The sequence below is a fragment of the Idiotropiscis lumnitzeri genome, chromosome 2, assembly GCF_059441095.1.
Source record: "Idiotropiscis lumnitzeri isolate Australia: NSW breed Sydney's pygmy pipehorse chromosome 2, RoL_Ilum_1.0, whole genome shotgun sequence".
NCBI lineage: Eukaryota > Metazoa > Chordata > Actinopteri > Syngnathiformes > Syngnathidae > Idiotropiscis > Idiotropiscis lumnitzeri.
This window is the reverse complement of record NC_142392.1, coordinates 6,652,717-6,669,731: the sequence shown is the minus strand read 5'-3', so window position 1 is coordinate 6,669,731 and position 17,015 is coordinate 6,652,717. Positions and strand designations below refer to the sequence as shown.

Here is a 17,015-nt window from a genome sequence, read left to right as displayed (position 1 = left end):
ATTGAACGTCATAAAATGGGAGCGTAAAGTCACGGCGCTTATTTACTGGTTTACACTGGCGAAAACATCGAGGTGCGCAGCATGTGGGCGGGGCTTACGTCAACCGACCGCGTGACACGCCTGTGACGTAATCGCCATGCGCCTGTCTATTAGCAGGTGTGATTTATTATTTCTGAGTTGACATGTGGGCGGAGTTGTAATTTACTGTCGGCGGTCGACACACGGACAAGTACTCGTTTTACTTTCGTTTGTCGGTTAATTTGAAATCAAATCAGAGAAATCACGAATGAACTGGATTTAAAATTATGAAGACTCGCGTTTACTCGTCTGTATTCGTTTTTTTGTGCCTGTTGGATTCTGCGGTGAGCACAGATAGTAAGTATACAATATTATTTCTGAACATGCGAGTGAGATTATATCGCGGAAGTCGGCGTTCGGTAATCGAGTAAATTCGTAGTTTTACTTGATTTTGTGTTAACGGATTTGGCATTCATTAAAATTCACTTTTCGCCATGCGTTCGGTGCTGTCTTGTATTTGTTTACGTTTATGTCGTAAAACCGATAATCATGATCGTTCGAAGCGTGTTAATCGTGATATAAAACGTTCATACCGTATCATCTGTTGTTAGAATTATGATTTAGCGGCTTTTGTGTACACACTACTCAAATTCATGATGAATTTAAAGTCTACTTTGACCATGACTGGTTAACTTAATTTGAACTTCTCGAAACGTTTTTGGAGCTGAATGCCAAAATTCTGTATTTATTTATCTGGTTGTCTCTTTCAACCTGCGAATGAATCTTTGACTCTCAGCTCGGTGATTGATTTGTTGTGGTAACAGAAATACAGACTGGAAGAGTCACAGATAGGCATCGAAAACGATATCCTTGGAAATGTATCAGTCTATGTCATGGTTATTTTTTTTTTTTACAGCTCCACCAGTCGTGCAGGTGTACAGCCGGACAAGAGGAGTGTTGGACAAACCCAATATCCTCCTCTGCCACGTGAGCAAGTTCCACCCGCCGGTGATCAAAGTGGATCTGCTGAAAAATGGCATCGTGATCAGTCAGGCCAATCAGTCAGAGATGGTCTTCGAGACGGACTGGGACTACTATGTGACTAAACATGTGCCCTTCACCCCCCAAAGTGGAGAGAAGTACACTTGCGTGGTGACCCACATGGGGATCTCCAGGACATTTGTTTGGGGTATGTTTGCATTTTCAAGCTTACAAACATCTGTATTGTACCATGAGAGGAATATTGATGATGGAATTAATTTATTAACAACACCGTCCAATCACAATCATATAACTAATACATCAGTTAACCTTAGGTGGGCTTTAGTGGATTTGCAGAGGTATCATATCAGACTTGGTATCGGCCGATACTGAAAATCAAGTGACTTGAGTTATTGATTCGTGGTTAAATAAAAAAAAAAAAAAAAAAAGCATATTATTATGAATCAAAGTTCAGTAAACAGACTTGTTAGTGTCTACGTCAAATTTCAAACCTCAAAACGTAGAATCAGAGCTTCTGTTTACAATGTGATTATCTTTTTCTGCAGAACCGGATATGTGAGATCTTCCCCCGCCTTTGTTTTGGGTATGTACTGGTTTCCTGATATTTCTGAAAGCATTTTTATTTTTTTTTAAAATTTGTTCTCATTACCAAGTTTTTTTAACCGCTTGCTTGCCACAGGTGTGCTCCGTCTCGAGATGAAGACTCAATCACAAAAAGTAGTCATCCTGTATGGACAAATAATTTTGGCCGTGGTGACGGAAGCTCTCAGAAGAAACGGGACAGAAGCAGACAAGTGACCCTCCCTCGACCGGTTGTGAACGATAAACAATAGACGGTGGAATGTGGAATAAGAAGCAAGCGATCACGTGGACGATATGTTCCCGCCCATTTATTAAGTTGCACACTCGAGGGCAGAAAAACTGCAGAAACTCATGAAAAGTGTTTACAGTTGAAAGTTTACTGGGCAAATATATTGCACTATTTCTTGTATAACAACATTACGGTAGTTAAAGAGTTTGCTGACTTTACATTCGAGTGGAAACGGGGATTAATTTTTAACCTAAAACTTGTTAAAAATATTTTTATCTGACTTGCTTAATGTCAAAATATGCGCATATTTTTCTTACCGCCTTTATAAATAAACAGAAAATATATTTTTTAATTTCATATGTTATTACTGTATTTTGATTCCTAAACTCTGTGATTTATAATGCAAGAATAACTTTAACGCTGTATGGGAATCCAGTCCCGGATTGGGTAATCTAGATGTTCGGGTTAATTCCCACTCGGGGCCGACTGCAATATTCATCAGGGATGGGAAATGATTTAACTTTTAAGTATTCTTTTCATTTTCTGTGGTGAACATGTTAAGTTTTATCTGTTTTTTTAAAAAGAATTTATGGTGATTAAAAAAAAAAACATGTATAGATGTATTTTTTAACGAATCAAACAGGGCCATGAATTGCCCATCTCTAATATACAAACTATTTGAACCGCTTTTCCAGCCTGCCTTTTATTTCTGTTTTGAAAAGAGTAAATTAGTACTTTCACAACACTTCAATCATGCAATCTCACTGTTTTGAAGTATTAAAATTAATAATAAAATGTTATTTGGCGTTACTCGTAACGGCTGCAATGCATGATGGGAATGCCTCCGACAATTGCCGTTGTCGTAAAGTTAGCGTCAGTTGGATTGCGACAGAAGTGGTGTGGCTTTCAAAATAAGAGCATGAACCGGAAGTGCACATTACATTTGTGAATTAGTTTTTTGTTGTTGTTCAAATCCAATATGAATATCGTTGAAGGGAATTGTTTGCTCATTTATATTGATGCACTAATAAGTATTTTTATTTTTTAAAACCTGTAGCTGTTTTGAGTTGCTCGAACAAATTGCTAGCATTTCATTTTGTTCTAAGCACAGTTTTAGAATCCATTATTTTATTTTTTTTATAAATCAAGTTACGACTGTATAATATGTACCTTGTTTGATTATTGTTTAGCAATTTTCAACTTTTTCGAATTTTAAATAGCCCTTGGCTCGTCTCCTCGACGAACAGCGGGAGTGATGACGTCACTCATTGCATAAAACAGAAACCCGGACGCCGACTTACCCGAATGGGTTAATGCGTGCCTCGGAATGACTCGACCGGTGAGTGTTGTGGGGAGTTTCCACACTTTCACCATACGCATTTTTTTTTTATTGTCTTTATTTTTGCCTGACACTCGTGGCTGTTCCCAGCGCGAAATGGACCCAAACACGTTTCTCTACAATGTCCCCCCGTTGGTCGTTCAAAGATTTTGTGATATTATGGACACGGGATGTCATCGCTATGGATGGCGCGGACTCGGTGAGTTTATTTATTTATTTATTCATTTTTTAAATAGATTTGACCATTGAAATTGATGTCAGAACATTTGAACAAACTTCACATTTAAGGAATGGGCACGCTTGAAATTTTTAGGCAGGCAAATGACGTTTTTTTTTTTTTTTTTGTTATGAGTACATTTTAAATGCGTAATATAAGTACTTAAACCAGGATTGGAATAGTAATGTAAAAAGACAGAACACATATGGGATGGTATTAAAACAAAATTTAATTGCGTTGTTGTGCATATTAAAATTAACAGCTGTAGTAGTAGCAGAAGTTGTAAAAATTGCAGATTTTGTGTCAACTGCTAGAAAAAGTATAAACATAATGATGACGTTGGATATTTATTGTATGGTATGTTTTCTCATGACCACTTGGTCACGGCTGCCCTATAAATGATGATTATGTATGAGACTGGTCTCAGGATCGACCCCTGTGGGACACCGTGGCTTTTGTTTGTAGCCTTTAATTTTTTTCATTTATTTAATTCTCTGTATTTAATATCGCTTTTTTGAGTGCTGTCAATCGATTATATTTTTTAACTAATTAATTTCCCCAAAAAATCAGTGATCAATTTAAAAATATTTTTAAATAAATATAATCGAGTTTAAAAAAGTTAACGGCGTTAACATTTTTTAACAAATGTACTGTATTGGATTAAAACTATCCGCAGCCGCCCGAATCCTCCCGAGCTTCACGGAGGTCCGCCTGTACGAGCGCATGGAGGCAGGCGGTCGCAGTGCCACCAAGGAGCTGCTGTGGTCCTGGGCCCAGCAGAACCCGCAAGTGCGGGACCTGCTGCAAGTCCTGCAGGACATGGGCCACTACCGGGCCATGCAGCTCTTTCAGGGCCAGTGCCAAGCAGTCGAAGGTGCCGCGAGCGCTGCTTCCGAGCCTCCTGCGCCCAGATTACGCATAAATCAAGTCGTAAGAACAGATGGTATGCACGTTAAATGTTTAACCCAGGTGTGGGCAAAGTACGGCACGGGGGCCACATGCGGCCCGTTAAACGTTTTAATCCGGCCCGCCAAATTAAAAAAAAAAAATTAAGTGAATAAACATTGTTAATGTTTTATTTTCTAAATACGTTTTTTCCAAAAACATATATTTTATTGGAATGGTTTTGTTCACGTTCATTTTAAATTAAATATATTTATTTTCTGCGGTGAGGTGAGGTGACCAAAACACTCCATCCATCTGCTCCTGGTCCGGCCCCTCTGTTAAATTTTCGAACCCATTGTGGCCCGCCAGTCAAAAAGTTTGCCCACCCCTGGTCTAACCGTTGCTTTGCGTTCATTTTCTTTGCACACGACGAATCTATTTTCTATTCCAGAGACACCTTTGCCCCTCAGTAATAAATATGAACCCATCAGACATGTGTCAACAACTAATATGAAGGTAATTATGACTTTTTCTAGAATGTCGGCAAAAAGAGTTTTCAAGAGCATTTTTTTTTATTTTTTTATTTTTTTTTTTTTTTTTATAGGAGGCGATCATGTTTGAGATGAGTCACTCAGACGAAACGAGTCAGGGTACGTGCCGAATACCTCCAAATGATTCAGTCACTCGGATATGGAATTTCTGCATTCTGAATTTCTCTTTCTCCAGGAGAACCCCGGCCACAAATCACTTTGCAGAACATCGTAGAGGGAACTGGAGATTTTCACCACAAAATGCGAATTTCGGAAGGCTGCTTCTCTGACGTCTATCTGGCACGGATGGGATGCGAAACGTTTGCGGTGAAGCTTTTCAAGCAGGTGACTGGGAAATTTATTATTTTTTTTCTTAAGATGTCTCATTGATATGAAACCATTTCTAATATGTAGAAGAAGTGTTATTTTTCTGTTGAGCACAAACGTCAAACGTGATTATTTTTGGATCATCCTCCGTAGGTAAATAACGTATCCTGGAAGAAACTGTGGGACGTTTTCCGAACCGAAATGGAAATTCATCGATTGTACGTGTTAGCGGTAAAACCAATTTCTTGACAATATCAGCACCTTCTGTTGTGCAGCTTTTCAACGTTTCTGATGTTGCAGGTGTCGACATCCAAACATTTTAGAGTTGTTGGGCTGCTTTTCTGATGAGAGGTGCTACTGTCTGGTTTACCCTTACATGCCCAATGGATCGCTCTTTCACCGACTGCATCATCAGGTACATTATGTTTCAATATTAGCTAACATTCCACTAAAAAAAATGAACATGGGCCAAATGCCCAAATTTGTATTTTTTAATTCCCCGATAGAGGCATTAAAATTTTTGAATCACAGACCATCATTTTTTTACTCACAAATATAAGTGTGATTAATCGTTTCAACCTTATCGGTAAATCGAGTTTTGCCGAGGATGCTTGCAAAACTGTTCATTTTAATATTATGGTGTATTATATTCCAAAAATGAATTCATACAGATTGAAATCCGCGGCGGCGCAGGCGGCAGCTGTTGGTCGTTATGTCCATAATGCGAGTGGAGCACTGCTTGTAAATTTAAGCCAAACAGACACCGTGAAAAAAAAAAAATCACGCGATGGAGATATTATTTCCGAAATTGTTCATGCTTTTGTGTCTTGCCGTGCTCACTCTCATAATTAGGGACAATTTAGAGTGTCCAGTCAACCCGCCATGCATGTTTTTGGAATATGGGAAGAAACCGGAGTACCCGGAGAAAACCCACACAGGCACGGGGAGAACATGCAAACCCCTCACAGGAAGACCGGAGCCGGAATCGAACCCTGCACCACTGCGCTGTGAGGTCATCATGCTAACCAGTCGTCCACCGTGCCACCCAATTATTTAAAAAAAAAAAAAAAAAAAAAAAAAAAAAAAAAATCTCATTCACTGCCATTGACGGATATAGACGCCCCCCCAAAAAATTCATTAATTTTACCTGGGCTGGCAGTGAATGAGTTAACTGAATGCTACAAGTGGTGTACATCTGTGAAGTATCCCTTTTAATATGCAACTAAAATACGACAATGGCGTCCACAGAACAGTGCGCCCCCTTTGTCCTGGCAAGAACGTCTCGCCATCATCAACGGGACCGCCAAGGCCTTACATCACCTCCATACGTCGCAACCGTGTGCGGTCATCTGTGGGAATCTTTCCAGGTACTAAAACATCCTCACTTGTGGTTTAGAAAAAAATGAAAAAAATCCTGAAATTCTTCAAAATGTACAGAAAGTGTCTCTAACCAAAATTGCGCAATTTTGCGCTTGATACGTGAATTTCCCTAAAATGTGTGCGGGATTAATTTCTTGTGCGACGCAGTTCCAACATACTCCTGGATGACGCCATGCAAGCCAAGCTGTCCGATTTCGGCCTGGCCCGACTGCGTCCTCATTCGATCAACCGTCATTACACCATCACCCTGGATGCAGGTTCCCATGGCAACCCGGAGTACCTCCCCGAGGAGTACCTCCGAAATGGCAAACTCTCCACCGGTTTGGATGTTTTCAGCTTCGGAATGGTGCTGTAACGAATCCACGTTCTTATTCGACTCAAATGAGAGAGTTTACTGAATCAAAATGGTCAACTGTTAATAATTGTTCCATGAAACGTCACATTCACTTCCTTTTTTCGCCCCATATCAACACAACGCAATGACACGTTCTTTAAGCCTCACAATAGCCCAGGATGAACTTCCTCTTTTGCTCTAGTTTCAAGCATAAAGTGTGTATGTTTTTTTTTTTTTAAAGCAGCAGTCTGAAATGGCAGGAAATGATGCTGCGAAAAGTGTCACATTTTCAAGCCGCTGTTGAGCAAAGCGACAGTGAATCAAAGGATTTGTGGTTAGGCTTGAAAATGTACAGAAAGTACCATTTTGGCGGTTTGAATTAATTAAAAAAAAAAAAAAATGTAATCAGGACGAAAAAAAAAAAAGATCAATTAAGATACACTTGACATTTGTTTACGGTTAAAATTTGTGTTTTCTCCACGCAGCTGACATGTTTCATGCTTAAGAAATGGTATCGGTGTTTTAGTATCGGTGCTTTTATGAGTACAGACGTATAGCATCGGAGATATTAATGACATTATTCAATTCATGGACCGAGTTGAAACGTGCCCCTAAGGACACCCCTCACATTTCAGCAATGTACGCCCTTTAGGTTGTCATGGAAACAGTGACAGGACGTAAAGTTGTGGAGGAGCTGCCGAAACATACGCTGCTGGTGAGTAAAAACTACGGCTGTAACAGGAACAGTGCGGCTTTTACACGTCCTATTGCCAGTACAGTCCAAAGCTCTCGATTTATTTTTTTTTAACGCACAAATCTTGCAACCTTCGAGATGTCACTGATTTCTTTAGTATTTAAACCAATAGAATTTTTTAGGCTCCCTCTAGTGGTATATCAGTGAATTAAATGTTGAAATAGGATTTTTATTTTTTAATCCAATTTGTTGAGTACAGTTCAGTTGTATTTAACTTTTAATGTTCTCATTCAACTTTTTTCAAACAGTTTTTTTTACCAGCAGTAATTTTTATGGAGCTTTTTTTTAAAAAAAATTTTAATTTTTTTTATTTAAGAGAATTAAATGAATCCGCTCCAATGATTTTTTTTTTTTAATTAATTATTTACCGTAAGTACAGTTAAGCGTCTCCTTTTCACAGCGGGATGTGCTCACCTCCGAGGTGGAGGACAGCGGCAGCGTGGACTCTTGTCTGCACTTTTTGGACGCGTCAGCCGGTCGATGGCCAACGTCTTTGGCGCGCTGTCTTCTGGATCTTTCCTTGCAATGCGTCGCGAGTCACCACTGCAGACCCGGCATGGAGAACGTAAGCACTTGATTGTTTGTTGTGAAAGGGGCCATTTTGAGTTGTTGTAAAATAATATGAAATATACTTTTCAAGAATAAAACTAATTAAAAAAAATAAATAAATAAAATAAAACTAATTAAAAAAAAATAAAAACACAACAAGCTAATTAAAGCTAATTATTTATTTACTTATTAATTTTTTTTTTTTTTAGGTCCTTGGTGCCTTGAGTCAGCAGCTTCCACCTCCCAGCTGCTCTTCTTTGGACCGCCCTCACAGCCTGGATGACGGCGCCGCTGTTCACATCCAGCAAAGCCCCTCACCCAGCATCCCCGTGGAGCACGACGAACAGCGCAGCCTCCCCGGCTCTCCGGCGCAGGCGCGGCCTTGCGAATGCAGCCAGTCAGAAGTGACATACTTAAGCGCCACTGACTCTGAGAATGCTGAAACCAAAGGAGAAGCAAACCGGATGTGCAGAAGTTGGCCGGTTCAGTGTAGCTGCCAAGCCGAATCGGGAGCTCTGTCCTGTGAGGACTGCAGGGCGAATGGTTTTAGCAGACACTAGCGCGGAATTAACTGAGTAACCAACCATTGTTTTTTGTTTCTTTTGATGTTGCAAAGCGGGAGATAAGCTCTTAAAATGTCGGTTGCACAAATATATTTTTGCGTGGTTTTCTGCACTCAATTTCAGATTATTTTAAGCGTTTTTTTCCTATTTAATTTGATGTACCTCATATCTTAAAATAGTAGCCTCAATTCAACGACGTTTGAGTAAACACTTGTCTGCTTCTCTCATCTGCTGAATAAATAGACCACCCTAGGCGAAGTTTGAGGAGATACGGTGTTAATAAACCTGCAACAGAATTTCCTGAAAATTGCTTATATATACTGTTTATAAATTTGGGATGTGGTAAATGTATGTTTTCGACTATAATACACAAACACTATGTATCAAACTAAAGATGAAACAGTGTGACTGCATTATATTTGAGTGTTGATGATTTTATTGTTAAAAACATTACAGTTATATAACAAATGAATAAATGAGGTTGATATTTGTAATCTCAGTTGCAGGTTGGTATTATGTTCCCTCGTGAAAAGACAAAATGATATTGATTGACTGCAACCTTTTTTTTATATCGATTGGAGAGTTTTCAGCGAGAAATTGAGTTGAAGTTTACACGCACACGCGCGCGCGCACACGCACACAAACACGATCACGCACACGCACACGATCTGCGAATTCACACGCTCCGAACTGTCAATGAACAGTAGACCATAAATTCCGACTTTTACCCTTGAACATGAATGCAACATCAGCTGTCGGGGGAAACGTAGTGTTCTTTTTTTCAAAATAAAACCATATATCCCCGTGGTAAGGATTACAACGTTACATAAATGTAAAAAAAAATGGGATCTGTATTTAATTATTGCTTAAGAAATATTTTCTTTGTGGAACATTTAATTTTTCAACAATCCACGCTCAGATTTTCCTTGGTGCGCCGTGTAATTTTCCAAAGGTTGTTCAGAGACGCTTTAATTTTGAAAAGTTGCTATGCGGAAGTAGGGTTGTTGATTTGGTCGCAGGGCGAGTTTGTGGTCAACGCAGCTGTGGCCTCATTGTCCATGCAACCAGCTGGGCGTGTGTTGTAATTAAATTAGTCATTTATTATTTTATCTTTGACTGAATCTTAGTGGGACAAGTGTTTCTAAAATGGTCCTGTCAACATCACAACAAGTCGCCCTGGCGTTCACTGCGGTGCTCTTCACGTTTGTCGTCCTGCCAAAGATGTTCGGCGTCGGCACCGGGACGAAAGAGTCGAGGCTCGACCCTCGCTACTCCAGAAAAGGTGACGTAAGATATTATTGTGACAATTCCAAAGATATTTTTTTTTCCCATTATATACATTTTTTTTTATCATTATATGCTGTCTTTATTGCAGTCTCGCGAGATTATATTCTCCACTGAATTTCACCCAATTCTCATCATTCTATTCCATCGTATTCCTCTAAAACTCGAATCTGCTTTTCCCTACCAATTATTCTCAATACTTTATTATTCAAGTCAATAAGGTTTATTACTTTTTTCTCTTTCACATCATTCCAATATCTGAAACGTCATTCCGTATCATTTGATATCATTCATTCCATATAGCACATTTTTCACCAATGTCATTGTACTTTCCATTTATTTGTCAGCAGTATTTCATCATTTGCACGCAATTATTTCCGAAATTGCTTTTTGTAGTTACGATTAATATTTCATATGGGTGGGTAGCGATACCATGTGTCCATAGTGGACCGATACCTCCGTATTTTAAGATACCATGGACTGATAGTTCATACAAAAAAAACCAAACGAATCTGCCATCGTGTCAATCCTCCTCGGCAGTAGTTGGCGCTACACTGCGGCAGTTGGACACATCGGCAGGACTTTGTCTGCATCGGAATTGCAAATGATATTTTAGGATCAAAAGTACTACCGCTATCTGTACTCTGTATCGTTGAGTGAATACTCATATTGATCGGAAAAAAAGCTCAATTGAATATTTCTGATTATTAGCCCATATATCAGTTCAACTCTTACATGCTGTTCATTTTCATGCACATATAAACTAAACTCAAGTTTGCATCGTGCAATATTCATGGCAGGAGGTCCCGGCCCGGGTGCGCTTCGAAGTCCGGCGGTCATGGGCGCCCCCAGCTCGCATCAATCGGCCGAGAGCATACAGCAGATGAAGAAGCTGATGGAGCAGGAGATGAAGGGCGACAAATTCAAATCCAACAATAATAGCAAGGGCTACGTGTTCACGCTCATGCCGTTGTACGCCATTGGAGTCGGAGTCTTTGCGGCATACAAGTTTTTGAAGGTAAGTCTGAATTTGGGGAACGAAGAAAGTGAAATTCACATTTACATGTTTACTATTTCCCTTGACGTAAACTGGAATGTTGTTCAATAGGGCCCGACCGATTTAATCGGTGAAATTGGCCTATTTGAGCTTTTTTCAAAATAATCATACTCGGCCAGAGGTTTGTCGATTTATTCTTCATTTTTCATGAAGCAGTAGAAGTCCTTGTGCCATTTGTCCACTTGAAGAAGCTCTGACTCACTCCAAAATGCATTTTCCCGGATGACGCGGTCATCGCCAATTTTTGCGTGATCACAGCCAGCGTTTACAGCAACAATGGTTACATTCGTGTTGCCAAATTCTCCCGAGCGTGATCTTCTCCCGTCAGCAAGAATTGGAGCTGGAGTACTGCTATATCCCACGTGCTCAAAAAGCTTTTGGTGAGAGTCTGCGTTTTTATTTTTTTTGAAAATTAAAATTGATCAATTAAGCAACTAATAAATAAAGCACAAGGTAGTGTGAAGCTGTAAAATGTTCTGCATGTAATTAATAACTTTAAGTCGTTATTTCGTTCATTATCTATTTTTTTTTCATTTATCAGCCGATTAATCGGTTACCGTATTTTTTTTTCTGCTAATTATCGGAATTGTCATCAGCTTAAAAAAAAAAAATTATTAATATCGGTTGGGCCCAATTTGCAGTTGAGTAAATTAACACGCTGGCTCCTGTTTGCGGAAATGTAGTATTAACTTTTTTTTTTTCTCCATTTGCAGATCAAGTCTTCAGATGACCTGGCACAAAAGGACAAATTTACAAAAGGGGCCAAAAAATCGGCCGAGGCTGGTGTGTTATTGTTTTACATGCACTGCGCTTTCCATTTGAATACCTTGTTTGCTTTACCGCTATATTTGTTTACGCCACGTCAATGGAAACGTTTATTTTTCCGACAGAGAACCAGTTGAACGAACTGGAACAAAGGCTCGCCCAAACGGAGAGGATGCTCAATTCCATTCTCACTCAGCTCGATCCGCTCGCAAACTGGTGAGTGGTTAAGCGCGGAAGCGTTTCATTGTTTATCACGTTTCTTGACGATTGTAGAAGATAATCTCCGTTTGTCTCAGCGCCAAATCTGTGGCCCAGGAGCAGAAGAACGAAATCATGACCCAACTGCAGACCATCCGCTACCTCATGAAAAAGAGAGGAATGGACTGCCCGCCTTTGAACGGTGCGTTCAAGTGTCACGCGGAGGAACGACCGCAATTTGCAATTCAACTCATGCGTCCGCGTCGCTCCACCTCACTTTGCATTTTATTTTTTTTTTGTCATTTTCTTGTGGCTCGCGTGTCGACCAACCTGAGCCAGATGGAAAGCGGACTGTTTACTTCCGCTCGTATCTTGCTTTGAATGCTACAATATTGCGACATCGTTTTATTACTCTTTTATGACACTCAGTACTTTTCTCTCTTATTATCATCACTATTTCATATTCATGACTACAGCTGACCCTTAGAAATTTGAGGTAAAATTAAAAATAAAATATTGTCCATATAAGTCCGTGATGGGAAAACTTAATTTAGATTATTTTTCTTTCACTGAAAATTAAGTTAAAATGTGCATGAGAAGTAGTTAATTTTAACAACACAAATTTTTAAAGCAGAGATGCACATTTTTTTTTTCTGTAGCACATCAGGTTTTAATAATAATAAAAAAGAATAAAAAATATTATTATTAATAATAATATAAATAATACTATTAATAATAATGATAATAATTCATAATTATGAATTAAGGTCTATGTTCAGCAACAGGTAGATTTTTTTTTTTCCTTTTTTCTGAATCGTCATATCTGTAAATTACAATGCATTGTAAAAATCCGCATTGCGCAAGAGTTTTCAGGTCAAACTTAAAAAAAAATAAAAAAGAAAATATATGCTTGAAAAATTAAATAATTTGAGTTAAAACCTGGGCCAAAAATAAATTTATGGACACATAAAACCATGTCTATTTTTTATTATTATTATGTATAAATGTATGTATAAAATTATTATAAATGTTTTGTTGACATTTTGTAATCTTATATTATTGCAAATTAATTTATTATTAATTTAATTACCCACATTAAGCAATATTTTAATTCAACGTGCATGTAAAAAAATTAGTTTTATTTTCTATGTATCAGTGATTCTCAAAGTGACGTGGTACACATGCTCCCTCTAGTGGTAGCAAAAAATAACTGAATTAACTCTTCAGACTGCAGTTTAGTATCTTTTTAAATTTCTTCTTCTTTTTTTTTTTTTAATCCAGTGCTATTTAAATTTAAAGTACCGCACATTTGAAATTCATCTTTTACAACGGTCTGTTTTCAAATTTTAAAGTGCTCTATAAATAAAATGGAGTTGCGATTTATTTTGAATGAACTGAAGTGCACCACATCTCCATCGAAAGCATTTTCTGATTCCCCTAATGTTGCCTCTCAATATTTCTCCCTTTTCAGAGGCCTGCTTCGAGCGGAGTCTGGACAACCTCATCGAAACGTTGGGCGCCAGCGAGACCTCGCCGGCCGGCGACACGCCCGCCGGTAAAAGCGCCGAGACGCAACAAGATGCCGCCGAAGGCGGCGACGTGAACAAACCTCTCCCGGAGGAGAAAGACGTCGACCCGGAGGAAACGGACGAGGGCGAAAAAGAGGAGGTGGAGGACGAAGGGTCAGAGGAGTTTGATTTTATGCCTTCGCTTGACGTTACAAACTGTGAGGAAAGCGGCGAAGAGCAGCAGGCGTGCGGCCTCAGGCGGCGCTACGTTCCTGAATGAACTTTGTGTAGGAAATAGATTACTGTATATGATTATTTATTATCTGAATATTAGTCCCAAAATTTGAATCTTTTCACAAATTCATCTCTCCCCCCCTCCAAAAAAAAAAAAAAAAAGCTTTCAATCACTAATTAACAGGGCTTGAGTAGTTGTTGCTGATATAATGTGAGTGCAGTCAGCTGCTGTTATTAAATGTGAAAACAAATCTAAAAAAAAATAGATGTGCCTTTTTAAAATTGGGATTATACTGACTCGCACATTTTTTTTTGTTATATTTATTTACTATATATTATTTGTCATATCGCCTCACACTGGCTGAGGGGTCTTCATTTACTTAACTGCAGATGAGACCAGGTGCCTGTTGTGTGTCAGGCCTTTTTTTTTTTTCTTTCTTCTTCTTCTTAAATTAAAGGTCTTTAATATAACAAATGCATTTTTGGAAATGTATTTTTTTTCTCAAAAAAAAAAAACACATTTAAATGATTTTAAATGAAATTGAAACGTATTAATGAGCTGCCTGTTTACATGTGTGGTGTTTATTTCTTCTCGTATAATAACTGCTTTTGGTGTTATTTGCGAGAAAAAAAGAAATTAAATACTCAAGTAAAAAAAATAAATAAAAAAATGCCCTTATGATCCCTTCGAGATGCTCGCTGCAGTTGAGCAAATGGACGACCTTTTGCCATTTTGAGTAACTCCAGTACATGTTTACTGACTTGTTTTACCGCAGTGTCTTAAAAGGGAATTTTTGAACGGGAGCCCTACAGCTGGAAGACAAAAAAATATATATATAATTTAAAAAAAATAAATATATATATATATATATATATATATAATTACGTTACTTAAAGTAAAGAAAATGTCTGAATGGATTATTTCAAAATCAATTATCGTTGCATGTTTTTGTGACTTCTTTGCCTGCAAAATGTGAATTTTTTTTTTATTTTTTTGTTATTTGTTACAATTAGTCTTCAACGCTGCCACCGTTCTACTTCCTTAAGGACTACTACAACTTTCGTGTCCCTTAAATGCGTTTGTGTTGCACTACATGATTATTTTTTCCTTACCCAGAATATCCATAAATTGTCATGTCGAAGGAAATAAATGTATCAATGAATCATGGATTAGAATTTATTTGACCTACATCAGTAGAACAAAATTTGCTGACTTGAATGGCAGTTCTCACGATGTCCTGTAGGTGGCGGTGCAGTAGCACAATTACAGCCGCTTAACCTCTACTCTCGAACTGTGGTAAACGAATTCCCTCTCAGAGTATCAGGTGTTAACTTTATTTCTGAAATATTTAATCGGGCGTGAACGCGTCACATCCTATCAACGTACTTTTTTTTACATGTGACCTAATTAGAGAAATTCTGCCGGGTGAAAAAAAAACCCAATCTCCTAATTAGATATGCGGCATTTCTTAATGACTTCCTCTCATTGCCGCATGGAAACAAAGTTGTGGGATTGGTCGCCAATTAGCTTCTCAATTAAGGAAGGCAACATTTAATCAGCTCAGTGTTCCTCCAGTGGGATTCGGGTTTAATTCCTTCCGAAGGTCTGCACTTATTATAGTAAGTTTTTTTTTTTTTTTTTTTTTTTTTTTTTTTTTTTTTAATCCCTTGAGTCGCCTTTTGGACGGAGGTAAAAGTGCACACGGCATTTGGGGAAATAAAATCAACTTTAAAGTATAAAATACACAAAATGGTAAATATTTATTTTATGTGTTATTTTAACTTGCAAGCATTTACGTATTATTATTAGTATATTATTTGTTATAGTGAAGTTATTTTATTCATATAGATATATTTTTTTACTGTCCGTTTTTAAAGTGAACTGGGTTGTTTTGGCGGCGCTCTCAAAGTTTTCCCAGCAAATCTAAATTTTAGGGGTCAAAGGTTTGAGTGTTCCCTCATCTACGTCTGACAGGCCGTCTTGCTCTGTAGTTCCCTGACGTAAATATGCTTCAACAGGATTAATAACCATGCACTTGAGATGGAGCGGAATATTAAACGTTATTTATTTTTTTTCTAAATACTTCTGAGCAGAGACCCTTTCTCTGATTTTTTTTTTTTTTTTTTTTGGAATAAATGAAGCAGGCATATTACTTAGTATCTGGAAGTTACCGCATTTCTTGGACTATAAGGTGCACCTGTATACCCGCCGCAGCAGCTAATTTTTGGGAGAAAAAAAAACAACAAAAATAAATGAATAATTAAAACAGAACAGACCCAAGAGGAAAAAAATGAGATTCATTTAGAGTATTTTCTGAACTATAGAGCGCCCCCTACTGGCGAAAAAAGAACCCACAGAAAAGCCGCACCTTTTGTATTACCCGCGTGGTTCAAAATCTATGAAATATAAAATCTTGCTTTCGACTCGCCCCTTCGTGAATTTGCTCCCAACCTCTGCCAGCAGTCCAGTCCCGCGTGGGACCGATCGCGTCGCTCACTTAGTGAAAAATGGACTGGCCGGGAACCTCGTCTTTGAAACTGAAATGTTGTTACCCTGCAATTCCTCATAAGGATCAGCTATCCGGCTGCTCTATTTTTAGAGCCAAGGATGTGGGGGAAAAAAAAAAAAAAAGACTGTCTGGATTCTATTTTGAACTCCATTCCATTTGCGCCAACGGGACTTGATGAATTTCCAAGAACTGCATTTAAGTCTAATACCTTATTTAAGTTAAGGTCACCTTGAATGCATTCTATTTACCTCTTCCCGTCAGCGCCAGCGCACACGGGGAGTCACGTCCGTAACTTGGCCCGCGACCTTCATTCCCGCGTGATGAATGATCTCATTAGGAAATCAGCGAACAGCCCAATTTTCCACCGTCACCGAAAGGTCCGCTTGAAATGAAAGTGGGCGGTAGCACATCGCGGAAAGTGAGTAATATAACCGGAATGTACGTTTTTTTTTTTTTTTTGTTGTTTTTTTTTCCCCTTTTTTGGTTCACTGGCCTAAAAAAATGTGGCAGTTCTGAGAGTATCTAAAAAGAATTTTCTTCAGCTTGACCTTTTCGATGCAATCTTTCCATCTGGCGTTTCTTTCCGTCTTATACGCTTCAACAATACTTCATTCATAAACATCATTTGCTTCCCCCCCAAAAAAAAAAATAAAAAAAATCCCCAAATCCCCGTTAACTCCATCCCGTACAGCTGTAATCACAACAAGTAATGAGTAATTAGGTTACTCGGAGGCCGCCGTTTCACAAAGC

General features: G+C 38.5%; 3 protein-coding genes across 3 annotated transcripts; all 3 read left to right on the top strand.

Moving 5' to 3' along the window:
- The first annotated feature begins 165 nt into the window (after nucleotides 1-165).
- Nucleotides 166-2,188, top strand: LOC148341498 (beta-2-microglobulin-like). Its single transcript, XM_088289049.1, has 4 exons — nucleotides 166-375; nucleotides 935-1,207; nucleotides 1,566-1,603; nucleotides 1,700-2,188. The coding sequence occupies exons 1-3, from the start codon at nucleotides 306-308 to the stop codon at nucleotides 1,577-1,579; spliced, it is 357 nt and encodes a 118-aa protein (XP_088145175.1). The 5' UTR covers nucleotides 166-305; the 3' UTR covers nucleotides 1,580-1,603; nucleotides 1,700-2,188.
- A 420-nt stretch (nucleotides 2,189-2,608) lies between these two features.
- On the top strand, nucleotides 2,609-9,114 carry irak3 (interleukin-1 receptor-associated kinase 3). Its single transcript, XM_088289047.1, is given in 14 exon segments — nucleotides 2,609-3,170; nucleotides 3,261-3,369; nucleotides 4,064-4,330; nucleotides 4,724-4,788; nucleotides 4,877-4,922; nucleotides 4,999-5,147; nucleotides 5,283-5,347; nucleotides 5,430-5,544; nucleotides 6,378-6,496; nucleotides 6,657-6,855; nucleotides 7,496-7,558; nucleotides 7,998-8,162; nucleotides 8,356-8,697; nucleotides 8,699-9,114. Coding segments are annotated over 14 exon segments (1,743 nt in total). The 5' UTR covers nucleotides 2,609-3,158; the 3' UTR covers nucleotides 8,726-9,114.
- Nucleotides 9,115-9,713: 599 nt separating this feature from the next.
- On the top strand, nucleotides 9,714-14,587 carry LOC148341496 (uncharacterized). The gene is made up of 6 exons (XM_088289048.1): nucleotides 9,714-9,991; nucleotides 10,794-11,011; nucleotides 11,764-11,833; nucleotides 11,941-12,031; nucleotides 12,112-12,215; nucleotides 13,485-14,587. The coding sequence occupies exons 1-6, from the start codon at nucleotides 9,856-9,858 to the stop codon at nucleotides 13,799-13,801; spliced, it is 936 nt and encodes a 311-aa protein (XP_088145174.1). The 5' UTR covers nucleotides 9,714-9,855; the 3' UTR covers nucleotides 13,802-14,587.
- Nucleotides 14,588-17,015: the final 2,428 nt, after the last annotated feature.